The 20,153-nt window shown below is 36.4% G+C and overlaps 9 protein-coding genes across 9 annotated transcripts; 4 read left to right on the top strand and 5 right to left on the bottom strand.

Annotated features, from left to right (window-relative positions):
* The first annotated feature begins 95 nt into the window (after positions 1-95).
* EV154DRAFT_444486 (Lactonase, 7-bladed beta-propeller-domain-containing protein) lies at positions 96-1,388 on the top strand. The gene is made up of 2 exons (XM_051597057.1): positions 96-1,090; positions 1,146-1,388. Exons 1-2 carry the CDS (start codon positions 119-121, stop codon positions 1,251-1,253), a joined length of 1,080 nt encoding a protein of 359 aa, XP_051456960.1. The 5' UTR covers positions 96-118; the 3' UTR covers positions 1,254-1,388.
* On the bottom strand, positions 1,285-3,002 carry EV154DRAFT_544070 (uncharacterized protein; the record flags this gene model as incomplete). Its single annotated transcript, XM_051604579.1, has 7 exons — positions 2,829-3,002; positions 2,734-2,770; positions 2,544-2,666; positions 2,349-2,486; positions 2,184-2,294; positions 1,390-2,115; positions 1,285-1,329 (listed from the first exon to the last, which is right to left on the bottom strand). Exons 1-7 carry the CDS (start codon positions 2,963-2,965, stop codon positions 1,285-1,287), a joined length of 1,317 nt encoding a protein of 438 aa, XP_051456961.1. The 5' UTR covers positions 2,966-3,002.
* Positions 3,003-4,383: 1,381 nt separating this feature from the next.
* Positions 4,384-5,544, top strand: EV154DRAFT_511282 (uncharacterized protein). Its single transcript, XM_051601793.1, is given in 5 exon segments — positions 4,384-4,670; positions 4,748-4,923; positions 4,995-5,118; positions 5,180-5,471; positions 5,491-5,544. The coding sequence occupies 4 exon segments, from the start codon at positions 4,637-4,639 to the stop codon at positions 5,431-5,433; spliced, it is 588 nt and encodes a 195-aa protein (XP_051456962.1). The 5' UTR covers positions 4,384-4,636; the 3' UTR covers positions 5,434-5,471; positions 5,491-5,544.
* A 762-nt stretch (positions 5,545-6,306) lies between these two features.
* On the top strand, positions 6,307-10,079 carry EV154DRAFT_603206 (uncharacterized protein). Its single transcript, XM_051607340.1, has 3 exons — positions 6,307-7,626; positions 7,694-9,444; positions 9,516-10,079. Exons 1-3 carry the CDS (start codon positions 6,342-6,344, stop codon positions 9,933-9,935), a joined length of 3,456 nt encoding a protein of 1,151 aa, XP_051456963.1. The 5' UTR covers positions 6,307-6,341; the 3' UTR covers positions 9,936-10,079.
* A 291-nt stretch (positions 10,080-10,370) lies between these two features.
* EV154DRAFT_590216 (uncharacterized protein) lies at positions 10,371-11,964 on the top strand (the record flags this gene model as incomplete). The annotated part of the gene is made up of 4 exons (XM_051606865.1): positions 10,371-10,944; positions 11,005-11,294; positions 11,522-11,684; positions 11,852-11,964. The coding sequence occupies 4 exons, from the start codon at positions 10,371-10,373 to the stop codon at positions 11,962-11,964; spliced, it is 1,140 nt and encodes a 379-aa protein (XP_051456964.1).
* Positions 11,965-12,977: 1,013 nt separating this feature from the next.
* On the bottom strand, positions 12,978-13,755 carry EV154DRAFT_465592 (uncharacterized protein). Its single transcript, XM_051597698.1, has 2 exons — positions 13,670-13,755; positions 12,978-13,612 (listed from the first exon to the last, which is right to left on the bottom strand). Exons 1-2 carry the CDS (start codon positions 13,747-13,749, stop codon positions 13,033-13,035), a joined length of 660 nt encoding a protein of 219 aa, XP_051456965.1. The 5' UTR covers positions 13,750-13,755; the 3' UTR covers positions 12,978-13,032.
* Positions 13,756-14,160: 405 nt separating this feature from the next.
* On the bottom strand, positions 14,161-15,557 carry EV154DRAFT_511285 (MT-A70-domain-containing protein; the record flags this gene model as incomplete). The annotated part of the gene is made up of 4 exons (XM_051601794.1): positions 14,161-14,406; positions 14,467-14,829; positions 14,883-14,942; positions 15,001-15,557. Coding segments are annotated over 4 exons (1,129 nt in total), but the record flags the coding sequence as incomplete, so codon positions are not given.
* An 86-nt stretch (positions 15,558-15,643) lies between these two features.
* EV154DRAFT_444501 (VTC domain-containing protein) lies at positions 15,644-18,045 on the bottom strand. The gene is made up of 5 exons (XM_051597058.1): positions 17,975-18,045; positions 17,586-17,911; positions 17,321-17,520; positions 15,779-17,265; positions 15,644-15,726 (listed from the first exon to the last, which is right to left on the bottom strand). Exons 1-5 carry the CDS (start codon positions 18,033-18,035, stop codon positions 15,698-15,700), a joined length of 2,103 nt encoding a protein of 700 aa, XP_051456967.1. The 5' UTR covers positions 18,036-18,045; the 3' UTR covers positions 15,644-15,697.
* A 968-nt stretch (positions 18,046-19,013) lies between these two features.
* Positions 19,014-19,888, bottom strand: EV154DRAFT_511288 (uncharacterized protein). The gene has a single exon (XM_051601795.1). The coding sequence runs from the start codon at positions 19,856-19,858 to the stop codon at positions 19,088-19,090; it is 771 nt and encodes a 256-aa protein (XP_051456968.1). The 5' UTR covers positions 19,859-19,888; the 3' UTR covers positions 19,014-19,087.
* Between the last annotated feature and the right edge of the window lie 265 nt (positions 19,889-20,153).

Consider the following 20,153-nt stretch of genomic DNA (forward strand, 5'->3'; position numbering starts at 1 on the left):
GTGGGCATTTGGGAAAGAATTATGTAAGATGGGAGAGTGCGGGTAACCGAAGTATATTAAAGAGCCTGAAATTAAAATATGCTCTCCCCTTATCTCTTCTTTATCCTTATTATCTTAAATGCACGCTTCTGTTTATATTTCTGGGTATACAAACAATGTCAGTGTTGGTATTTACCATTATGGTTTTGATACAAACACGGGTATCTTGACTCCCAAGGGATTGGCAGTAGAGAGTGTCAACCCTTCTTATTTTACTACCAGTAACAACCATTTGTTTGCTGTAAATGAAGTACCTCTTTACAATGGTGCTAACACGGGTTATGTCTCCTCTTACAGTCGCAACAAGAAAACGGGTGAATTGACCTTAATGAATGAACAACCATCGGGTGGTGAAGATCCTTGTTATGCTGTTTGTGACGTGACTGGAAACTTTTTGTTGGTTGCCAACTACAATGGTGGTTCTGCTGCCGTCTTGCCTATTAGCGATAAAGACGGAGAATTGGGAGCTATTGTTTCCAACCCTTTCGATAGTCAATGGTACAATGCTACAGGCGGAGTTCCTGACCGTCAAGAAAAACCTCATGTGCACTCGATTGATTTGGACCCTGTCGGACAACGCTATGCATTCACCAATGATCTTGGTTGTGATCGATTGATAACCTACAAATTTGATCGTAAAAAGACGGGATCTTTAACGCGTCATTCTGATTTCCAATTTCCTATTGGAAGTGGTCCTCGTCATATCAAGTTCGCTCCCAATAATAACAACTTTGCCTACGTTATATCTGAGCTATCCAATGATGTGTTTATGCTCGAATTTGATTTCCATAAAGGAAAGTTTAATCTCGTACAAAAGATTCATGCCTTACCCGAGGATTTCCAGGGTGAGAATCTCGGTTCTGAAATCGATATTCCCGCCAACGGTAAATTTTTGTATGTTTCTATGCGCGGCTATGATGTCATTACCATCTTTAAGATTGATCAGGCTACTGGTAAATTGAAGACAGTAGGTTACCAGAACACAGGAGGAAAGCATCCTCGTCATTTTACTTTTGATCCCACTGGTTCCTTCTTGCTTGTTGGTAACAAGGTGAGTCATATTTCTTTTAAAAATTACTTTGCATAATCTAATCTGATCCTTTTAGGATACCGACAATGTCGTTGTCTTCAAGATGGATAAACATACCGGTTTATTGAAACAAGTCTCTAGCGTTGAACATGTTCAACCTACATGTGTTAAATTCTGGGCTTAATATATAGAAATATTTATTTATAGTATTTATATTATCCACGCTGGGATGTGAGTAATTCTTGCATTCTTTGTTGTGTCTAATTACAAAGTATTAATCATCATTATTCATCCCAAAATAAAAATATACGTCCACTTACTTTTGTTGTTAAATAATGGAATACAGCTTCCTTCATCCAAGGTTGCTTGTAGAAATCCGTTTGTCTGATTTCTTCCAAATTGACCTTGGATTCACCAAGGATCACCTCTAAATCTCTTGCCTGACTTGCGATCCATTTGTTAATAAACTCTACAGGTTCCTTTGAGAATTGCATCAAGAAATCACGTTTGATCTTGCTGTTATTGATACTTTGTACGCACTGGACAATTTTATCGTCCAAGCCCATAATTTCCTTTTGAGTCTGTGCACAGGATACGATTTGCATCATTTTTTGACGAACAATGCTATCCAATTCAACATCAATATCGTAGCATTTTGAGGAAAGTGTAATTGGTTTATCAACTCGAATCGTATAATCAATGACAATGGGATCTGGTCGGCTTAAATGAGGTGTAATCAACTCGGGTAACTGAGAGAAATGAAGTTGAGGGTACCCGAATATCTGTGCTAAGCGATTATCACAGCGAATCAATCGTTTATCCTCCGCATCTTGTAACTTGTGATTTTTGCAATAGTTCCAAATACCCATCACAATTTGAGGTTTTGTCTCTAACTTCACATCCAGCAAATCAGCCAATGCTGGTGATAACTTGAACTTTTGTGGGTTGGACTCTAAATGAAGAATAATTTTGCACTTGATGTTCATATCGCCCTTGCGTTTAATTTCAATGCAGTCAAAATCACTTGTATTAGGTTGCTTTTGCCACTATATATAATACACGTCCCGTTATTAGTTTCTTTTCGTGACAATCTCCTATAATCGTTAGTCCCTACCTCAATCAAGTTGCCTTCAGGATATAAGTTGGGGTCTCTGTCCAGTTCTACAATAACTGAACGAAAGAAGGATGTCAATTTCTGAACGGGTTGTGGTTGTTTGGAAGGCGCCTAATTATGCAATTCTCTTAATAACACTTTTTTTTAAGTGAGAGATGAACTTACGTCCAATAAGTTGCCTTCAATCTTGAGTGTCCAGCTGGGAACATTTCCATTATTTAAATCAAATCCATTCACGTCGTTTTCTGTATTGGAAGACTGTTCAGCTGAATTGGAGATAAATAAACGAAGGGTACGACGGACCTAGATATAAAGTTAGTACACGATGGCTTGGGAATACAATTATTTGTTTCTCATTACTTTGGTGGGTTTTCCTAAAGCTTCTTGAATATCCAATCTCTTTCTCATGATGGTTGCATCGAGCGTCTTTTCAAATTCAACTAGATCTGTATAAAGCTTTGATTCGGGTACAAAAGATTCAATCTTTATAAAAATTAGTTTGTTTTAAAAAAAAACCACCTTTTTTTGCTCAAAGTAAATGTTTACTTACTTTGTGAGGCATGTTTTTATCGGTAGGTCTCTTTTTTCTATTAATAAGGAACTATGTAAGCAAATTGCAACATTATTGTAATATAAAACACGAACTTTATATGTTTGTCAGCTTCACTGGGTCTTTTCCTGTAATTGGCTGGTGGTGCCATACCCTGTGGTCCGCCTGCTGCCATTGCTTGTTGCGCCATGGCGCCAGGATGTTGTTGAAATACGTGTGGTTGAGGTTGCATTTCTTAAAATAAACACTGTAGAAGAAGAAAAAAAATGAAGGGGAAGCGAACAAAATACATTGTGTACGTGACCGTTTTTAAGAGCTTTATTTCGCCCAATAAAAATAAAATGCGGTTAAAACCCTTTTTTTTAGCCCTGAAATACTCATGACCATACGATTCAACAATTTCAATAGGCTTCGATAACATAGTAAAAGCATGAATAAGAATGTCTGTTGGATATTTCAATTAATATACAGAAACAATAGGCACCTTTTGAATCAAGAAAGCGTCAGTCATAGTCTTTAGCATCTGTCGAGTTATTTTAACTCCTTTTCATGCATTGCCTTCATATTCTTGGTGTCAATGTAATATGTTCGATAACAAACTTTTCATGTTCCACAACTCTGCCAGTTTTTGAGATTTGGCTCTTTACGTAATTTGACTATGTACTTACTTCGCAACAAAAGTTTGCCTTGATATTTATAATAAAAACTCATGTGAACTCTTCCATCATAAAAACTATATGACTACTATTTCATGCCGCTTTACCTAAAAGTCTTTTTGCTAAATTACATAGACAGTTTGAGAGTGTAACATTGTTTTCAAGTAAGTAAAAGGTGGCCATTATACACACTTAATATCCGACATATACCTTAGACCAAATAAAGTCGACCATGAGTATTTAATGCAGATTGCGCGGCACTATTTAGTATTCGAAGTGAAAATCAAAACTCTCGAACATGTTTTAGTCGAAGATCGGCTCGGTTGCCCAAACAAATACCCGAATTTTCTCTAGTTTATGGCACAGTACAAGAGAGATTACTATATGTAGTATAGCTCAAGTGATATATAGAATCTCTTTATTAAAACAGAGAAAAAAGGGGGCCACATAAGTTTTGAATTACATTTAGGGCTGTTTGCAGTATGATAAAAAGTTGTTATTTTATATCTCTGAACGCTACAACGGTGTAAATTTTCTATTTCTTCTGACTGGCAAAAGTAGTGAGCGCCATGCTATAAGGTAGCAAGCGGAGTATATCAATATGTTATAAGTAAATCTCTGTAAATAGCAAACTCTGGCTTATTAAATTAAAGAATTACAAGTATTTATAGAAAAAGATATGCAATGTACATTTTAATAAGGTTGACGGTTGATTTTCTATCACTCCAAAATCCGGTTGTTACAACGGAAATGGTAAGAAGTTGACGATTATGGCGTAGCTATCCACGTCATATTTAAACGTCAAAAATAGAACCTTGAACCACCATTCTTTGGATGAACTCTCTTTCACTCAAAAGATGTCTGTATTGCACAAGTTTTCTCTTCAGAACAATTATAATCAATTAAAAAATTATTTGGTTCAGCATGTACCCACTACTACTATGTTACTCGGTTGGTTTTTAGGTACAGGTTTTTACGAAACTGATCATAAAGGCAAATGCTGTATTTGGACATCTCATCCCGATCCCTTTCTTTGCAAAGACCCCGTTGTCTGGATTTTTGACACTAAATATCGAATTCGGGTTTTTGTCACCTCTGAAGTTGTCCTGGATTTAGGCACTTTCACAGAAGAAGCTAGAGAGTTGGCTGGGTGTGCAGTTTACAAAGGAAAATTTTCACCTAACTACTTCGTGGAACCTCAGCTTCAAATTCTCTACAATCAAAGTAAGGACATTCTCGAGTCTGTCATGAGGGCATTTATGGAAATGCATGAAGGGGAAGGTAAATAAATCCTAATTTTGACATTTAGGTAAATATGTCAATTAATACTAATGTGATGATTCTATTAAAAAAAACAGTCTTCCTAAAAGTCAACTTGCTATGGTCTTCAGTGTTTCATAAACTAATTGATGCCCGGTTTGAGACTCCTTGTTTCAAGTTTGTTAAACCAGCATCGTCTTTAGATCTGGATAGGAAGATAACCCTACCTTATGATTTAAAGATGACTAAATTAGAACATCAGGATATCCAAAAGGTTAAAAAAAAGATTGTTTAACAAACTCATAATGCAATTAAATTGCTTGCTTACAGCTTTAACTCTATTAGGTACGTTCCTCAAATAAGGTAACCTTTGACATCAAATATATTGAGGATTGCTTCCGCCTTTCTAGTGCTATAAGAGGAGTTGATAATGACGAGCTGGCTGCCTGGAGTATGACCCATCGGGATTGTAAGTCACTATGAAATAAATGATAAGTACCAAAAGAAAACTCAAAAAGTCTTTTTTCCAGTTTGTGTGGGAGCTCTTCATGTCTTACCTGAACACCGTCGCAAAGGCTATGCTGATATGATTTTACATGATGTATGTAAGCAATATGCTGCTTTCTATAAACAAGCGATTCCTGAAAATGCGGCAGATCTTTACTTTTGTGCTGCTGTAGAATACTTGAATACTTCTAGTGCAAACTTATTCAAAAAAATAGGCTGGATTAGTTTTGGTCTTGGATGCAGTTGGATTTGCGGCTCTCCAGTAAAAAACAAATAGTTACTTGATATTAGGTTTCAGCATAATATATTTTTTTATACGTATATATTTTTCTATTTTTTTATGAACTATACAAGTATATGTAATGTTAGTTACGATTTTTTAAAAAAATAAAAAAATATCGAGTATGAACAAAATGAAAACTTTCTCTTTTAAAGGACAGGAGTAAAGAAACCAAGTTTCTCGACATGCTGACCTTGTATTCTCTTTCCCTGTACAGATTTATCCTCTTTCAAAAGCTTATTGTCTTATTGTTCTATCAGGGGGTTTGCCAAGGTTGTATCAGTCTAAAAAATAGGTCAGCAAATGGTGAATAAATATATAAGGTATTAGTTTGTTATACCTGAACTATCTGTCAATAAACTTGGATCAATGCCTCCTGTAGCGCCCTTTTGACTCCCGCAATAAAGGCCGCTTGTGACACTATCACCACAGACAACTTTCTTGATTGAATCAGACACTCTGAATTTATTTAAGATGGGTGCCGCTATGGAGAATCCAGAATCGTTTAATATATTTATATTCGTTGTTTGAATGTCATTTATTGGTTTGCTAGTTGTCTGGTTATTTTCTTACGTCTATCCGAGAGATTTTTTTTTCGTTGGTTTGAAATCTTTCTGATTTATCTGAATTTCTGGTGCGAATACTTTAATAAGTCCTCATTATCTAGGATTATCCTTGTTGGTTGAATCAGTTGATTTTTTTTTTTTTTGGCGACAATGATATTCCGCTGCACTTGATTGCCCAGGTCTGGCTTCCCAATTTATTCTGGATAAATGCCTTAATATGGTTGGTGGATTTTCTGACAATTTGTGTGGCTTAAAAAGAGTTAATTTTACAAGACTATTTTTTTTTTTTTTTTCTTCTGCTATAACCACACCATTTACCTGGAAGGAATAACTGTAGACATGTCGAAATTTAATACAGTGGAACGTGAACTTATGTTCCGTAACCCTTCCGACTCAAAGTTCGGCACACCCTCTTTACAGGAAGTCGTTGCACCCCATATTGAAGCTTTCAACAGTATCAGTGAATTCGGTGGAGAAGGTCAACAGGGTTTATTGGATTATGCTGTTGCAGATATTGGAAGTTTCTCTGTGTTTGATAATGCATCGACTGACGTTAATGTTGATCCTACCGGCCAAACACTTGGTAACAAACTTACCTTTTGGCTCGAAGACGTCAAATTAAACCAACCCATGGTCAACGAACGTGATACACTTACCTTACGTCGTCGTATTTATCCTTCTGAATGTCGTGAGCGTCTCAACACTTATCGTGGTAAATTACAAGGCAAGCTTTGCTGGCGTGTGAACGGGGGTCCTGTCCAGTCCGACATGCGTGATCTTGGTCTTGTCCCCGTCATGGTTCGATCCAATCGTTGTAATTTAAACGGAATGTACCCTAAACAACTCGTTGCTCACCATGAAGAGTCTGAGGAAATGGGTGGTTATTTTGTTGTAAACGGTATCGAGAAATTAGTGCGTCTTTTGATTGTACCCCGTCGTAACCATGTCACTGCTATTATCCGTAATTCCTTCCAAAACCGTGGCCCAACCTACTCTACTTATGGTTGTGCTATTCGTTGTGCTCGTCGTGATCAAACCACTTTAACCAATACCATTCATTATTTGAACGATGGTAATGTCATGTTCCGTTTCGCCTGGCGTAAGCAGGAATATCTTTTGCCTGCCATGTTGGTTTTCAATGCATTATGTTCAGCATCAGATAAAGAGATTTTCGAAGCACTCTGTCAAGGTGACCGTCAAAACACCTTTTTGACTGATCGTATCGAATTATTGTTAAGATCCTTCAAGATCTATGCTCTTTATACTCAAGATCAATGTTTGAGCTATATTGGTGAAAAGTTCAGAGTCACAATGGGTTTGGATGAGGATTTAACTGATAAGGAAATTGGTCAAGCTCTCTTGAAGAAGCTTGTCTTTGTTCATATGGATGATAACCGTGATAAATTCAACCTTTTAGCTTTCATGATTCGCAAGCTTTACTCACTTGTTTCTGGTGAGTGTGGTGCTGATAACCCAGATGCTCCTCAACATCAAGAAGTTCTTTTAGGTGGTCATCTTTATACCATGATTATGAAGGAAAAGATTCATGACTGGCTTACCGGTGTTAAAATGCAAATCCGTAATGATATCAGATTAAACCCTGCCAAGGTCGATTTCTTTAACAGTAAGTAGTCGTCACCTCTATTATTTGTGTTTTTGAGAGTCAGAGGAAAGCTAACTCTCGTTGATAGACACTTATTTCCAAAATGCTTATCGTAAGGTCAACAGTGATGTTGGTATCAAGATGTCTTATTTCCTCGCTACTGGTAACCTTGTCAGTAAGACTGGTTTGGATCTTCAACAGTTCTCTGGTTTCACCATTGTTGCTGAAAAATTGAATTTCTTCCGTTATTTGGCACATTTCCGTTGTATCCATCGTGGTGCTTTCTTTGCTGAATTGAAAACCACTAGTGTTCGTAAGTTATTACCTGAAGGTTGGGGTTTCCTTTGTCCTGTCCATACTCCTGATGGTTCTCCTTGTGGTCTTTTGAACCATTTGGCTCATAAATGTAAGGTTATTAACGAGCCTTTGAATGTTAAGTCTATTCCTCGCTTGCTCGCTGCTCTCGGTGTATCTCAAAGTTTCCTTCACTCTATTAACAGACCCGGAGATGTTGTTGTCATGTTGGATGGTAAGATTATTGGTTGGTGTACCCCTGCCACTGCTGCCAAGGCTGCTCAAAGTTTAAAGATTTGGAGAGTCAACGGAGAACAAGGTGTTCCTCTTGATTTGGAAATCGCACTCGTTCCCAACTCTTATGGTGGTGAATATCCTGGTCTTTATTTATTCGCCAGTCCCGCTCGTATGATGCGTCCCGTCAAGTTCCTTGGTAACGGCAAGACTGATATGATTGGTACTTTTGAACAAGTTTATATGGATATCGCTTGTATGGATGACGAAGTTGTTCCTGGTGTCACCTCTCATCAAGAATTCACACCCACCAACATTCTTTCAATTATTGCTAATCAAACACCTTTCTCTGATTTCAATCAATCTCCTCGTAACATGTACCAATGTCAAATGGGTAAGCAAACTATGGGTACACCCAGTACTGTCATGAACCATCGTACAGATAACAAGATGTATCGTATTCAAAACGGTCAAACACCTGTTGTCAGAACTGCACTTTATAGTCATTATGGTATGGATGGCTGGCCACAAGGTAATAATGCCATTGTTGCTGTTATTTCATACACTGGTTACGATATGGAGGATGCTATGATCTTGAACAAATCTGCTCATGACCGTGGTTTCGGTTATGGTACTGTTTACAAGGCTGAAATTGTAGATTTGAATCAATACCGTGCCCGTGGAGAGCCTGTCACTTACAGATTTGGTTTGGATCCTGTCAAGGGAAAGAAATATCGTAACAAAATTGGAGATGATGGTTTACCTCATATCGGTGCACATTTGGTTGCCGACGATCCTCTTTGTTCTTACATTGATGAGTCTACTGGTAAAAACGTCATTAAGAAGTATAAGGGTCCTGAAGACGCCTATGTGGATGAAGTCCGTATTTTAGGTGATGATAGCGGTAATGGTGAATTGCAAAAGGTGCATATTAAATTACGTATCACTCGTTCTCCTGTGATTGGTGATAAGTTCTCTTCTCGTCACGGTCAAAAGGGTGTTTGTTCTCAAAAATATCCTGCTGTTGATATGCCATTTACTGAATCTGGTATGCAACCTGATGTCATCATTAATCCTCATGCTTTCCCATCTCGTATGACTATTGGTATGTTTGTCGAAAGTATCGCTGGTAAAGCAGGTGCCCTTCATGGTATCGCTCAAGATAGTACACCTTTCAAATTTAACGAAGAAAATACTGCTGCCGATTACTTCGGTGAACAATTATTAAGTGCTGGTTATAATTACCATGGTAATGAAGCCATGTATTCTGGTATTACTGGTGAAGAGATGAAGATGGATATTTATATTGGTGTAAGTGATTTTTTTTTTTTTTTTTTGTATATTTACAAGGATAGTGTGATGACAGTTTTTTATTTCTTTAGGTTGTTTATTATCAACGTCTCAGACATATGGTTAACGATAAGTTCCAGGTCCGTACAACAGGTCCTGTTCATAACCTTACTATGCAACCTGTTAAGGGTCGTAAGAGACATGGTGGTATTCGTTTCGGTGAGATGGAACGTGATTCATTGCTTGCTCACGGTACCAGTTACTTGCTTCAAGATCGTCTTATGAACTGTTCAGATTACTCACAGGCATATGTCTGCCGTCTTTGTGGTTCATTGGCATCCCCTATCTGTACAAAGATTGTTTCCACCTTGGGTAACCGTCGTACTTATGAGTGTAGAACTTGTGCTACATCAAAGGGTATTGATTTGATTGCCATTCCTTATGTATTCAGATATCTTACTACTGAATTAATGAGTATGGGCATTAAATTAAATTTAGGTATTAAGCCTTAAATTTATTTCATTACTTTTATTTTCATTTTTAATTATACTTTCTCGCACACACACACACTCTCTCAATTTTTTCTCTTTCACACTTTATTTTGTATACATAAAAAAACCCATTTTTAGATCCCATACACCCTTTGATACAAAAGCCTATTTTTTTTTTCTCTCTCTCTCTTATCTATGTACAATAAATGCATTATCTCAAAAACAAACTCTTAGGGAATTTTTAGAATTTGACCAAGCCAAGATATCTCGATTCGAACTTGATTTACGTCAATTTAAGCACACAAATAATTTTGTAAAGTTTGTTTAATAGCTTTTTTTTTTGTTTCATTTTTTTCTATAAAATACAATCATGTTCCCCTCCAAATTATTCTTGACGCAACTTTATACAAGCAGAAAAAAATGATTATTGGATACATGGCGGCGATACTGACCGTTATGTCAACGGCAGCCCACGCAGCAACACCTACAGAAGCAGAATCGCCAGCGCAAGTAGTTGCAGCAGAATATATTCAAACTTCACCGGTTTGGCTTTCCAAGATAAAAGGCCCCGAATACATAGCTAAAGGCTACCCTTATGAAGAAGATATCAAGGCTGGACCGCTCCCCAAGTCAGGCTTTAAATTCAACCTGAAAGCTTACCCGGAAACTAATAAGCAGCCACCAGTCAACCATCCTGAGGTGCAAGCCGTCATCAAACAGTTAGATTTCACAAAAGTGGGCACCGCTATACCACGTACAGTTAAAGATTGGGTTTTAGACATAACTCATTATAATGCTCTGGAGGATCCCGATTGTTGGTGGTCTGCCAGTATCTGTAAAAAACCCAAAATCGCATTTATTCCTGAAGATATCTATGTTTGTCCTAACAAGGGTGACTGGGGGCTGAACTACGACGATGGCCCATACAAATTTGGATATCCTACTACTGAAAAAGATAAGGAATTTGATCAGCCAAGGTTCTACAATTTCCTTGTTGATTCAGCAAACAAACAAAAGGCAACTCTTTTCTGTAAGTTGGTTTATAAAAAATTTTACAGCTATTCTAATTTTTTTTTTTAAAAAAAAAAAGTCGTTGGTTCCAATCTCGTCAAGTTCCCTATTGCTGCTCAGAGAGCCTTACATGATGGTCACACTATCTGCTCTCATACCTGGTCTCATCCTCAAATGACAAGTTTGACCAACGAAGAAGTAGTTGCACAACTTTATTGGACTCAGAAGGCTATTAAAGAATCACTTGGTATCACACCGAAATGCTGGAGACCTCCTTATGGTGATGTTGATGATCGTGTTCGTTCTATTGCATGGCAAATGGGTATGAGAACCATTCTCTGGGATCAAGATTCAAATGATTGGAATTTGGTAAGCTAAACTAATACTGCAGACTAAAATACATGTATTGACTTTTTGGATAGTTTGTCATGAAGGGTAGAGGTCATCTTAAACCTGACGTTATTGATGCTTATTTTAAAACATGGATTAAAAATCGTTCCACAAACAATGATACGGAACATGGACATATAACCTTGGTAAGTAATTTGAATCATTCCAAAAGTAAATCAAAGCAAAAAAACTAAAATTTGTATTAGCAACATGAAAATAGTAATGCGACAATTATGATTTCAGAAAAATGGTTACCTCAGCTTCAAAAAAGCTTCAATGTGATGCCAATCCACCAATGTATTAATGAGCCTCATCCTTATTGGGAAGAATCTTGGGTATACCCTACATTGGACTCACCAGATCCTCCTCGTTATCATGCTGTTTCCCCTCCTCCCTCTAAATACGATTCAGCTACTGACATGGCTCCTTCTACTACCATCTCTTTAGGAGTTAACGTTCTTATTGCTTTCTTTTTAATTGTCGCCGTTGGCTTATTATAAACACCTAATAAAATAAAGTAAATACATTATACATAGATTACCCGCGTCCCAAAAAACATCTAAATACGCTATTTCACTCAGAATCTATACGTCAGATTCAGCTGTATAATAATAATCCACGAAATACGTATGTTCCCAACAATGCCTAAGTTCGTCTTAAATATATGTGTTAACTAAGAGGGAAGTTTATACACAATCATAAATACACTAAAGCCGTATATCACATGTGCTTCTAAAATCTACCCAAATGTAAGTAGTACTTTCTCTTTTCTTCCTTAACCGGGGCAGTTTATCGTTATCAATACCATTTGATTCAGCCTATTAATGGTGTATAGGCGATGCCTTTCGTTAAGTTTCGGCATGATAAGACATGTGATAATTAAAGGAAGGTATTTCATGTCGGTTCACTCTCTTTCTATACCAAAGATTCATGGATTTTTCTCTTTTCGCTCACTTTTTGCTTGATAAAAAGATGAAGGGAATGCATAGATACAAGCCTCTGCGTGGTCATTCCTAGGCAACACTCTTCTAGAGTGGCTAATGTGTATCTTTTCTTTCTAATCTTAATAAAATATGTGTTTTTAAACTATTTAAACTGCCTGTTATTTCCTGTCTTCATGTCCATAGAAAAAAAGGAACGGGGAACGGTGTCTAAAAAGTAGATGCTCAAAATCCTCTGATTAAGATTGTTAATCAAATGGTTCTACAATCAGAAAAAGAAAGAACATTTGTCTAATTGAGAACTGTTGTAGAGGCCAAGTTTGAGTGTACTAGCTCATAACACACAAGATGATGGTGCTGTAGAAAATTCAAGATAAGCTGTTACGTTTACAAACGATTATGGATGTTACTGTTTTGGAAGACATTCAATACTTTTTTGTAACTATTACTGACTTCCAGTAGGTGCTAGAAGGCAATAAAGACAGTGCAATGTCGGATGCAAGTAACGTCCTGACTTATTAAATATGTCTACGCGCTTGACAAGCAATTTCTCTTTGTGATTAATGGTTTTGGATAAAAGTACCTTTTATCTTGGCACCTACATTGGGACATGCAACAAAAAAGACGTCTTTGGTTTGTAAGTAATAACAATTGTTACCTTTGCACAAGTAGATAAATTAAACTTTTTAAGTTATACTGGCACTCCCATATATTGATTAACATCCACATAAGGTTTATTTCGACGTTTTATTCGAAACATATTATATATAACCTAATTAAACTGTTGTAATTCTAATAGTTGGAATCAAATGAGGTCTTTCAGAGGGAATGTAGTATCTTTCAATTTCAATAGCATGATTGGCACTAGGATAGGACGTATCAGGCACATCCTTATTAAGAAACTTGCAAATTTCCTTCCAACCATTTCCTTGTTTTAACATCAATAATTGTCCGGCAGGTACAATTTCCTTCACTTTAGAAAGATGATCCAAATACATTTGCTTTACTTTTTCCTCTTGTGAAAATTTGTCCGGATCTTGAATCCATCCATCCAGACATACGGCTGTAGAGAGTTTTTGGAAAGGATGACTAGAGGTTGAACCCAGAGTAGCACTTGTATTCTTTACAGATAGATACCAGCTATCAACAGAACGCACAGTCATTACTACTTTAGCATCAGGATACTTGTCAAGTAAATCCTTATAAAATGAGGCACCAATCCAACCCACAACTGCATCATAATTTTTATATAGCGCATCCCAGTCCGCTTCCTTTCTATTCGTATAGGCATCGTAAAATTCATCGCACGAAAGGCTAGGATCTTCAAAAAAACTTTCCATATGCTGTGTTTTGTATCTTTAAAACAAATTGTTACATGAAACTCACGTTTAATATTTATAATTAGTATGTTACCCTAAAGTATTTAAAGCTGTTTTTAAATTATCGGTATCACAATCTCCAAAGCTTGCTCCTATAACTTTAATCGGTGCCATTTTTGGTGTCGAAATGATAATAATAAAAAAAGAGCATCAATGCCCTTTTATTTATAAAGATAACACCTACAAATTATTGATCATGCATGCAATGCGTTAATCCTAACGTGTACAAAAAAAAATATGTAGCGTGATGAATTACCACAAAGGACTAATACAAATACAATTCATCCTTGCTACACCTGTTGAAAAAAACTCGGGTACACTGCATAGTTTTTTTTTTTTTTTGAAGATCTTTTTTTTCGTAGATATCTAACTTACAAATATTTGCGTATTTACCCTGTTGATCATTCTGCATGATATGCTTTGATTTGTATGAAAAAAGTAATTTTGTGCAAATATAAAAGGAAAAAGCAATAACTACAACGCTTCTGATAGCTAGATAGAAAAACAGTACCTTCGAAAGCAAGATGTGGATGTAAACAACATATTAATATTGTTTATTTAAAAGTGCATATCTGATGTGTGCTTTTCTTATCAAATGTCTATTAAAAGCTCTTTAAACAAATTAAGATGAAGCTTCTTGCTTCTCGAAATAGTTTAAATGTTGAAACTTTAAACACTCATTACCCCAACTTATCCATCCAGGAATAAGACAACGAGCAAATAATTCGACACATACAGGATCAGTTTTGTCCAAGTAAGGCAACAAAATATCTAGTTAAATAATCAACACATATCCTTAGACTAAAAAATGGAAAAGTAAAAACAAAGTACCTTGAAGAGGCGGTTTTCTGGAATGTCGCACACTTGGAACACTTACTATAGTATGAATTTTTGGAAGGGATGATTCACGCTTTTTAATTGGCCGCCCTATAATTAATTGTTCGTATGGCTTCTTATGCATTGAGTCGATGGGAAAGATGCACTCAGCCTGCGTTGTGACCTTAAGCCAAACCCATTCGGCAACACATTCTAGTTTCCATGAAGGGAATAGTTTGTTGATGATGAAATTTCTAAATTTCGGTTTATTTGTGACCCATATTGCCACAATCGAATCCTTGGATGAAATCATCTGAGAAATTGGGATAGTATACAAATCGTAGATATCTTGAGTACCGTACTCTGATGATCTTGATACTGTTTAAATTAATTACGCTGTCTTTAGCTTTCTCCTTTAGTATATATATTACCACTCTTATTAGGCCATGGAGGGTCCATCACTATGATATCTGCTCCTCCTATTTTTTCAACTGAAAATCTGATGATTTAGGGTTTGTTTTTGTTTCGAAGCGAGTGTCCATAATTTACCATAATTACCCAGCTGTGCAGCGGTATTTGCTATTGAGCCCATTAAAAAACTAGACTTTGGCGGAATAATGTATTGACAATCAGGAGTTATTCTTAACATATTTAATATAGGCTGGTTATTGATGCAAATAAGATTAAACACTCCAAATAAGTCTATCTCCGTTGTTACTGGACCAGTCAGTTCAAATTCATCAGCATCCTCATCAGAGCAGAATTTTATGCGTGCTTTTTCGACCATGGCTTGCATGCTTGGAAAATCGATTGTTTCCACCTCCACAGTCTTTACTGTTCGAGGTTGTTTAATTTCTGTAAAGTACCACACTTTGAGCAAATCCTCCAAACAAGTGATCAAGTGTGGTCGTAACTCCTCATGTCTCTTTTGTGTTTCAATGTCGCAAATGCTCGGTGTGTTTGCTTTTTTCCGCTTTTTTGTTGGCTCTGCTGTTGGTTTTTTAGCAGTAAAATATGGTTCACATACATCGAATTCTCCAGTTACTAAACGGTAGGGCGAAATGTCTTGAGAGAAACATTTTTCAGAATCTATAATGTCAAACATGATCCTTTCAAAAACATTTTTTTTTTATTGATGATATTTTAGGTCAACTTAAAGCGCGACAGATGCTGACCAATTGAATGAGTTGGATTTGTTACATTGAAAAGCATTCCTTTATTTTTGGAAAATGATAAAAAATATTCTTTACTCTAAACCTTCAGATGTGATTCGGACTATATAAATTTGTTAGAAAATATTAACGATAGCATGGTGATAGTAACTTACGGTAAAAATTGATTGATACAGCTATAACCATGAAAAAAGTAAGAACAGCAGGGCCGTACTTGTCCGAAAAATCACCAAGCTCTTTACGTTGGATACGGTTTCCACGTAAATGATAGGTATACAATGCATATATCATAACAATCAAGGCTAGTAATGTAAAAATAACTGCAGACACACGTCCAACATGGTCAGAGAAATTCAATAAACCTATGGCTAAGGCACCTAATAATAACGTAAAGCGAAGCCAGGAAAGAAATGTACGTTCGTTTGCGAAAAATGTTTTAGCAGGTGGTGCAGCAACAGGTACAACATTACGCGAACGGGATTCAACAGGACGTGCATTAAGTGTGGAGTTTCTTCTTTTAAAAATCGTTTTGGACTTCTTAAATACGGTCTGAAGACCTGCAGGAGACAGTTTCTTTAAAAGACCAGAACCACTTGGATTTGCCTCGAGATCACTATTCTTAGGTCGGGGTGGTAAAAGTGGTGTGTGTTCTGTTGCCTCTGCCATTGTTATCTGTACACTGTCGTCAGTTGTTAATTTGGACCCATCGCCAGGAAGAGAATCAAAGGATGTAGAACTGCTGTGAATAGCATCAGGTCTTTGTACGCCAAATGCACCTGTTGCAGGCTTTCTTATATCAATCTCCATTTGAGGTAGCCAAAATGGCAAGACATTAATTTTATCCTCCAACAGAGTAGCGCAACCGTGAATAAATTTGGAGAACTTTGGTACAGATTCTACAAGATGCGAATTGACAAGCTCCAGGATCCACTGAGGTGGTTCTTGTCCAAATTGCGTCTGAAGCTTTACTTCTAGAACAGCATAAGGAAAACGACAGATGTCGGAGTCCGGTAATTGCTTAAAAGGATAATCTACACCGATATCCATCCTACGCCAGTTATCACCACAGCGCTGCACACCGTCACCATTATCTTCACGAATTAAACTCAATTCAGTATCAAGACTGATACGTACACGAGCATCACCAGGCAATTGGAAAGCAGTACGATTGTAAAACGTACGTACAACGGGATGATATTTGTGTTTCAGGACGGAGTATTGCACCTCTTGAGCTAACTGCTCCATTTCTTCGATTTCCTTTTCTGATTTATTACCTTGATCTTTTGCTTTGGCAAACAGTTCTTCAGTGGTATATTGACCCTTTAAAAAAGAATTTAAATACTTCTCCTTGATTGGAAATCTTGCCTTGACAGATTTCTCTCCTGTCCAATCTTCATGATGTGTTTTACGCTCAACAAAGATGGTGTTTGTATCCATACCTCCATACCATCTCATACGGATTGCTTCGGCTCCTTCTGTCTTTTCTAAACGACCCATATAGAGTTCGAAATCATCATTGTCATAATAGACACTACTGATTGCAGAGTCTTGAGCTTCAAATTCTTTGTTAGGATTAAATACAAGAACAGGTAAATGCTTGAGAATTATCAGCTTTAACTCAGTGATATTATCCGGATGTACCCTATTATAACACAATTAATGTATCAATCAAGACACAATCATCCTGTTTTCTTTACCAGTATTTTGTTGTATTTCTGACAAATGCAGATTGTTTTCCACCAGCACCAGAATCACCACCACGTTCTTTGCCTCTTGTTCTGACACGATCATACAAAGTAGAAATACGAATAATTAAGGCTTCATAGTTTTCTTTGTAAAAGGGTTTAGCGTTTAGACGTACACTAAACATGGGTTTGATAATCCAATTCGTCACTTTCTATCAAACCATTAGTGTTAAAGTTATAATTTTCATTCATTTTTTTTTTTTTTTTTTTTTTTTACATCATGCTTTTTTATAATTTTTAAAAAGCCGGTATAATTTAAACGAGTAAATTTAGCCAAGTCGTGAACATCAGCGATAATACGGCTTAGTTCTATTTCACAGGCAGTAAAATCATCTTCCTCGGGGTGTTCTTTGTTACATAAATCATCCACCTGTATGGACTCTTCCTGAATATGTCGTGTAATTTCAGACAGCTTGACCCGCTGAAAGTTGTAGACCTTTGCCAATTCTTTTTCAAGTTTTTCAACGAATCGCGATTCATCTTCTTCTTTCCATTCGACATTGGGAAGTTTCTTTTTTAATATTAATTTTAGTGCGTCGTAGTCTATAAAAAGCTCCGGTAATCAGATACAATAGTAAGGAAAAAAAAAGATATTTGTTTACTTGCCCAAATAAAACGATGTCCATTCAGGATTTAATGACGTTTTTAAAGTGTGGCCAAATTTCATCTTAAAAATGATACAAAAGAGTTATGAAACTAGTTTTGTCAAAAAAAAAAAATGTCTTTAAAAAGATCATCTTTCTCCGATGATTGGCTCATTGCTTAAGCTAAATCTCCCTATACATAATTCAAATATTTGATAGATTTATTGTGCGACATATGGCGTTTTGTTTGTAGTGCAAGTATTTCTTTACAATTCGGGCCAATAAAAATTCAAGTATGATGCCTAAGATGAACACAATGTTATATTGGAAATTGCGAGTCTTCCTTCCATTGACAATGTATTTAAAATTACCATCAGCTTTTTATCCACGTTAATGTATTCCCGCCATATCTTGCAATAGAGAGTGGCGTTACTTTTGATGTTATTAGTGCTGAAAATTTTAGCATCATCTATTTAAAAAAGACTGTATTTTTTGATTTTTTAAATTCATCGATTCCAGAATCTCTGGTGGGAACAATGACTAAATCTTATCGACGAAGAACTATCATGACATCACCAAGCTTTATTCAAAACTGATTTAGGTGCTTGATGTTTAATCGTTTTCGGCTACGGTCCAAAAACTCTGTAGACGTTATTACGGTCAGATTACAATTCATCCTCGAGCCTTTTATACTTAATCTTTGTATGTTTTTTGCTAAAAGATAATGTTATCCATTTCGAGAAGTTGATACAATTAAACAACATACTCTTCAGAGATATCCATGCGTCGATTGCAAATCCCAGGTGGTCAAAAACTATTTGAATTGTTGAAGAAATTTCAAAGATTGGTAAGAAATGCCCAAAACTTATTGCTTGATGTTTCTGTGTTGTTAAAACTGGAAGTTATAAGTAGAACGTCGACACAGGCCCGGAAAAAAAGGCCTGTCAGTAACATAGCTGGACTAAAATGATTTCCAAGCACCTTTTTTTAAAAAAATCAATGACATCAAAGACAATAGTTATACGGCTTTAGTAATATATTTTCAAATTGTCCAAAAATAAATAAAAGCGTTTGAAGTAAAATTTATTTTTAAGTTGTGTAAATAAAACGTTTAATTGTATCAGATTAAATAGCATCAAGGATTGGTAGGCTTAAAGATACCTTCACTCTTGGGACCATCAATTCTCATATATACTTCCTTGTTAGGACCAAGACCTTGCTTTTGCATCCAGACATCAGCATCCGACTTGGGTGTAGTTTTAGTGAAGGAAACTGTATCAATTTTAGACTTTTTGTTATCTGTGTTGGTGATAGTAAAATTGCCCCAGTAGCCTTCACGAATTTTGGATTGATCTGACCCATAATTCTCTAAGAAACCGTAAAGTCCTGACAGATAGAACTTTTGCTCGTTAGCGAAAAAACTTGCGACAAGTTTCCATGTGGTTCCAAGATCGGTACTATAATAACCAGAATAGGTTGAACCATTCTTCTCTTCGTCTACTTGAGCTGTGACCTTAAAATATACAGTGTCTTGTGTTTTCCACATGGCATTAACAAAGGCATGAGCACCAGTACCTTCACCACCAAACCCTTCCGCTGTAACATTATCGCCTTTTTTCACCAGATCAACCGTACTGCCCTTTCCATTATCCCACACAGAGAACAATACACGACGCTCAGTTGCAGAATTGGCTTGCATTCCCATATAACCAACAGAAAATCCGTTGGCCTCCCAATAAGTAGTAACTGGATCGGAACCTTTGGGTACACGAATAGAAGATACCATCTCTTTGATGTTACCAAATCCAGAAGGTATATCCCACCAGTTATGAACGGATACAGCTGAGACCTGTTGAGAAGCTACCAAGGCAGAAATAAGAAAAGGAACGAATCTGGATAAATACATTGTTAAAAAGGATGATGTTTGACAGAAAAAAAGAAAATTATAGAGTGTGGACCCTTTTTATAGTAAGTATAATGCGTGCAACAGGTCAAGATAATATTTTAGTTTGTGCACTCACATGAATACTATTAATGGCTAATGCCAACTGGTCGGTTATTTTAATATATATATAATAATATGCATTGATTAATTCGATTCTTCCAATATATTTGTAGCCCGCATAATATAATTTGGTAGTATTCTACATTCTTAAAATTACTTTGGTGCTTGATAGCAGATCATGAATGTTATAAGGGCA

The sequence above is a fragment of the Mucor mucedo genome, assembly GCF_025094135.1.
Source record: "Mucor mucedo strain NRRL 3635 chromosome Unknown EV154scaffold_54, whole genome shotgun sequence".
NCBI classification, from domain to species: Eukaryota; Fungi; Mucoromycota; class Mucoromycetes; order Mucorales; family Mucoraceae; genus Mucor; species Mucor mucedo.

Bases quoted from the DNA above. Each gene is read 5' to 3' on its own strand.
- EV154DRAFT_444486 (XM_051597057.1), top strand. From the start codon at position 119: ATGCACGCTTCTGTTTATATTTCTGGGTATACAAACAATGTCAGTGTT. The intron at 1,091-1,145 runs GTGAGTCATATT...TGATCCTTTTAG, and splicing joins TCTTGCTTGTTGGTAACAAG to GATACCGACAATGTCGTTGT.
- EV154DRAFT_511282 (XM_051601793.1), top strand. From the start codon at position 4,637: ATGAGGGCATTTATGGAAATGCATGAAGGGGAAG. The intron at 4,924-4,994 runs GTTAAAAAAAAG...TAACTCTATTAG, and splicing joins AACATCAGGATATCCAAAAG to GTACGTTCCTCAAATAAGGT. The intron at 5,119-5,179 runs GTAAGTCACTAT...TCTTTTTTCCAG, and splicing joins GAGTATGACCCATCGGGATT to TTTGTGTGGGAGCTCTTCAT.
- EV154DRAFT_603206 (XM_051607340.1), top strand. From the start codon at position 6,342: ATGTCGAAATTTAATACAGTGGAACGTGAACTTATGTTCCGTAACCCT. The intron at 7,627-7,693 runs GTAAGTAGTCGT...TCTCGTTGATAG, and splicing joins CAAGGTCGATTTCTTTAACA to ACACTTATTTCCAAAATGCT. The intron at 9,445-9,515 runs GTAAGTGATTTT...TTATTTCTTTAG, and splicing joins AGATGGATATTTATATTGGT to GTTGTTTATTATCAACGTCT.
- EV154DRAFT_465592 (XM_051597698.1), bottom strand. From the start codon at position 13,749: ATGGCACCGATTAAAGTTATAGGAGCAAGCTTTGGAGATTGTGATACC. The intron at 13,613-13,669 runs GTAACATACTAA...TTTGTTTTAAAG, and splicing joins ACAGCTTTAAATACTTTAGG to ATACAAAACACAGCATATGG.
- EV154DRAFT_444501 (XM_051597058.1), bottom strand. From the start codon at position 18,035: ATGAAATTTGGCCACACTTTAAAAACGTCATTAAATCCTGAATGGACA. The intron at 17,521-17,585 runs GTAAAAAAAAAA...ATGGTTTGATAG, and splicing joins AAATTATAAAAAAGCATGAT to AAAGTGACGAATTGGATTAT. The intron at 15,727-15,778 runs GTAAGTTACTAT...AAATTTATATAG, and splicing joins TGTATCAATCAATTTTTACC to TCCGAATCACATCTGAAGGT.
- EV154DRAFT_511288 (XM_051601795.1), bottom strand. From the start codon at position 19,858: ATGTATTTATCCAGATTCGTTCCTTTTCTTATTTCTGCCTTGGTAGCT.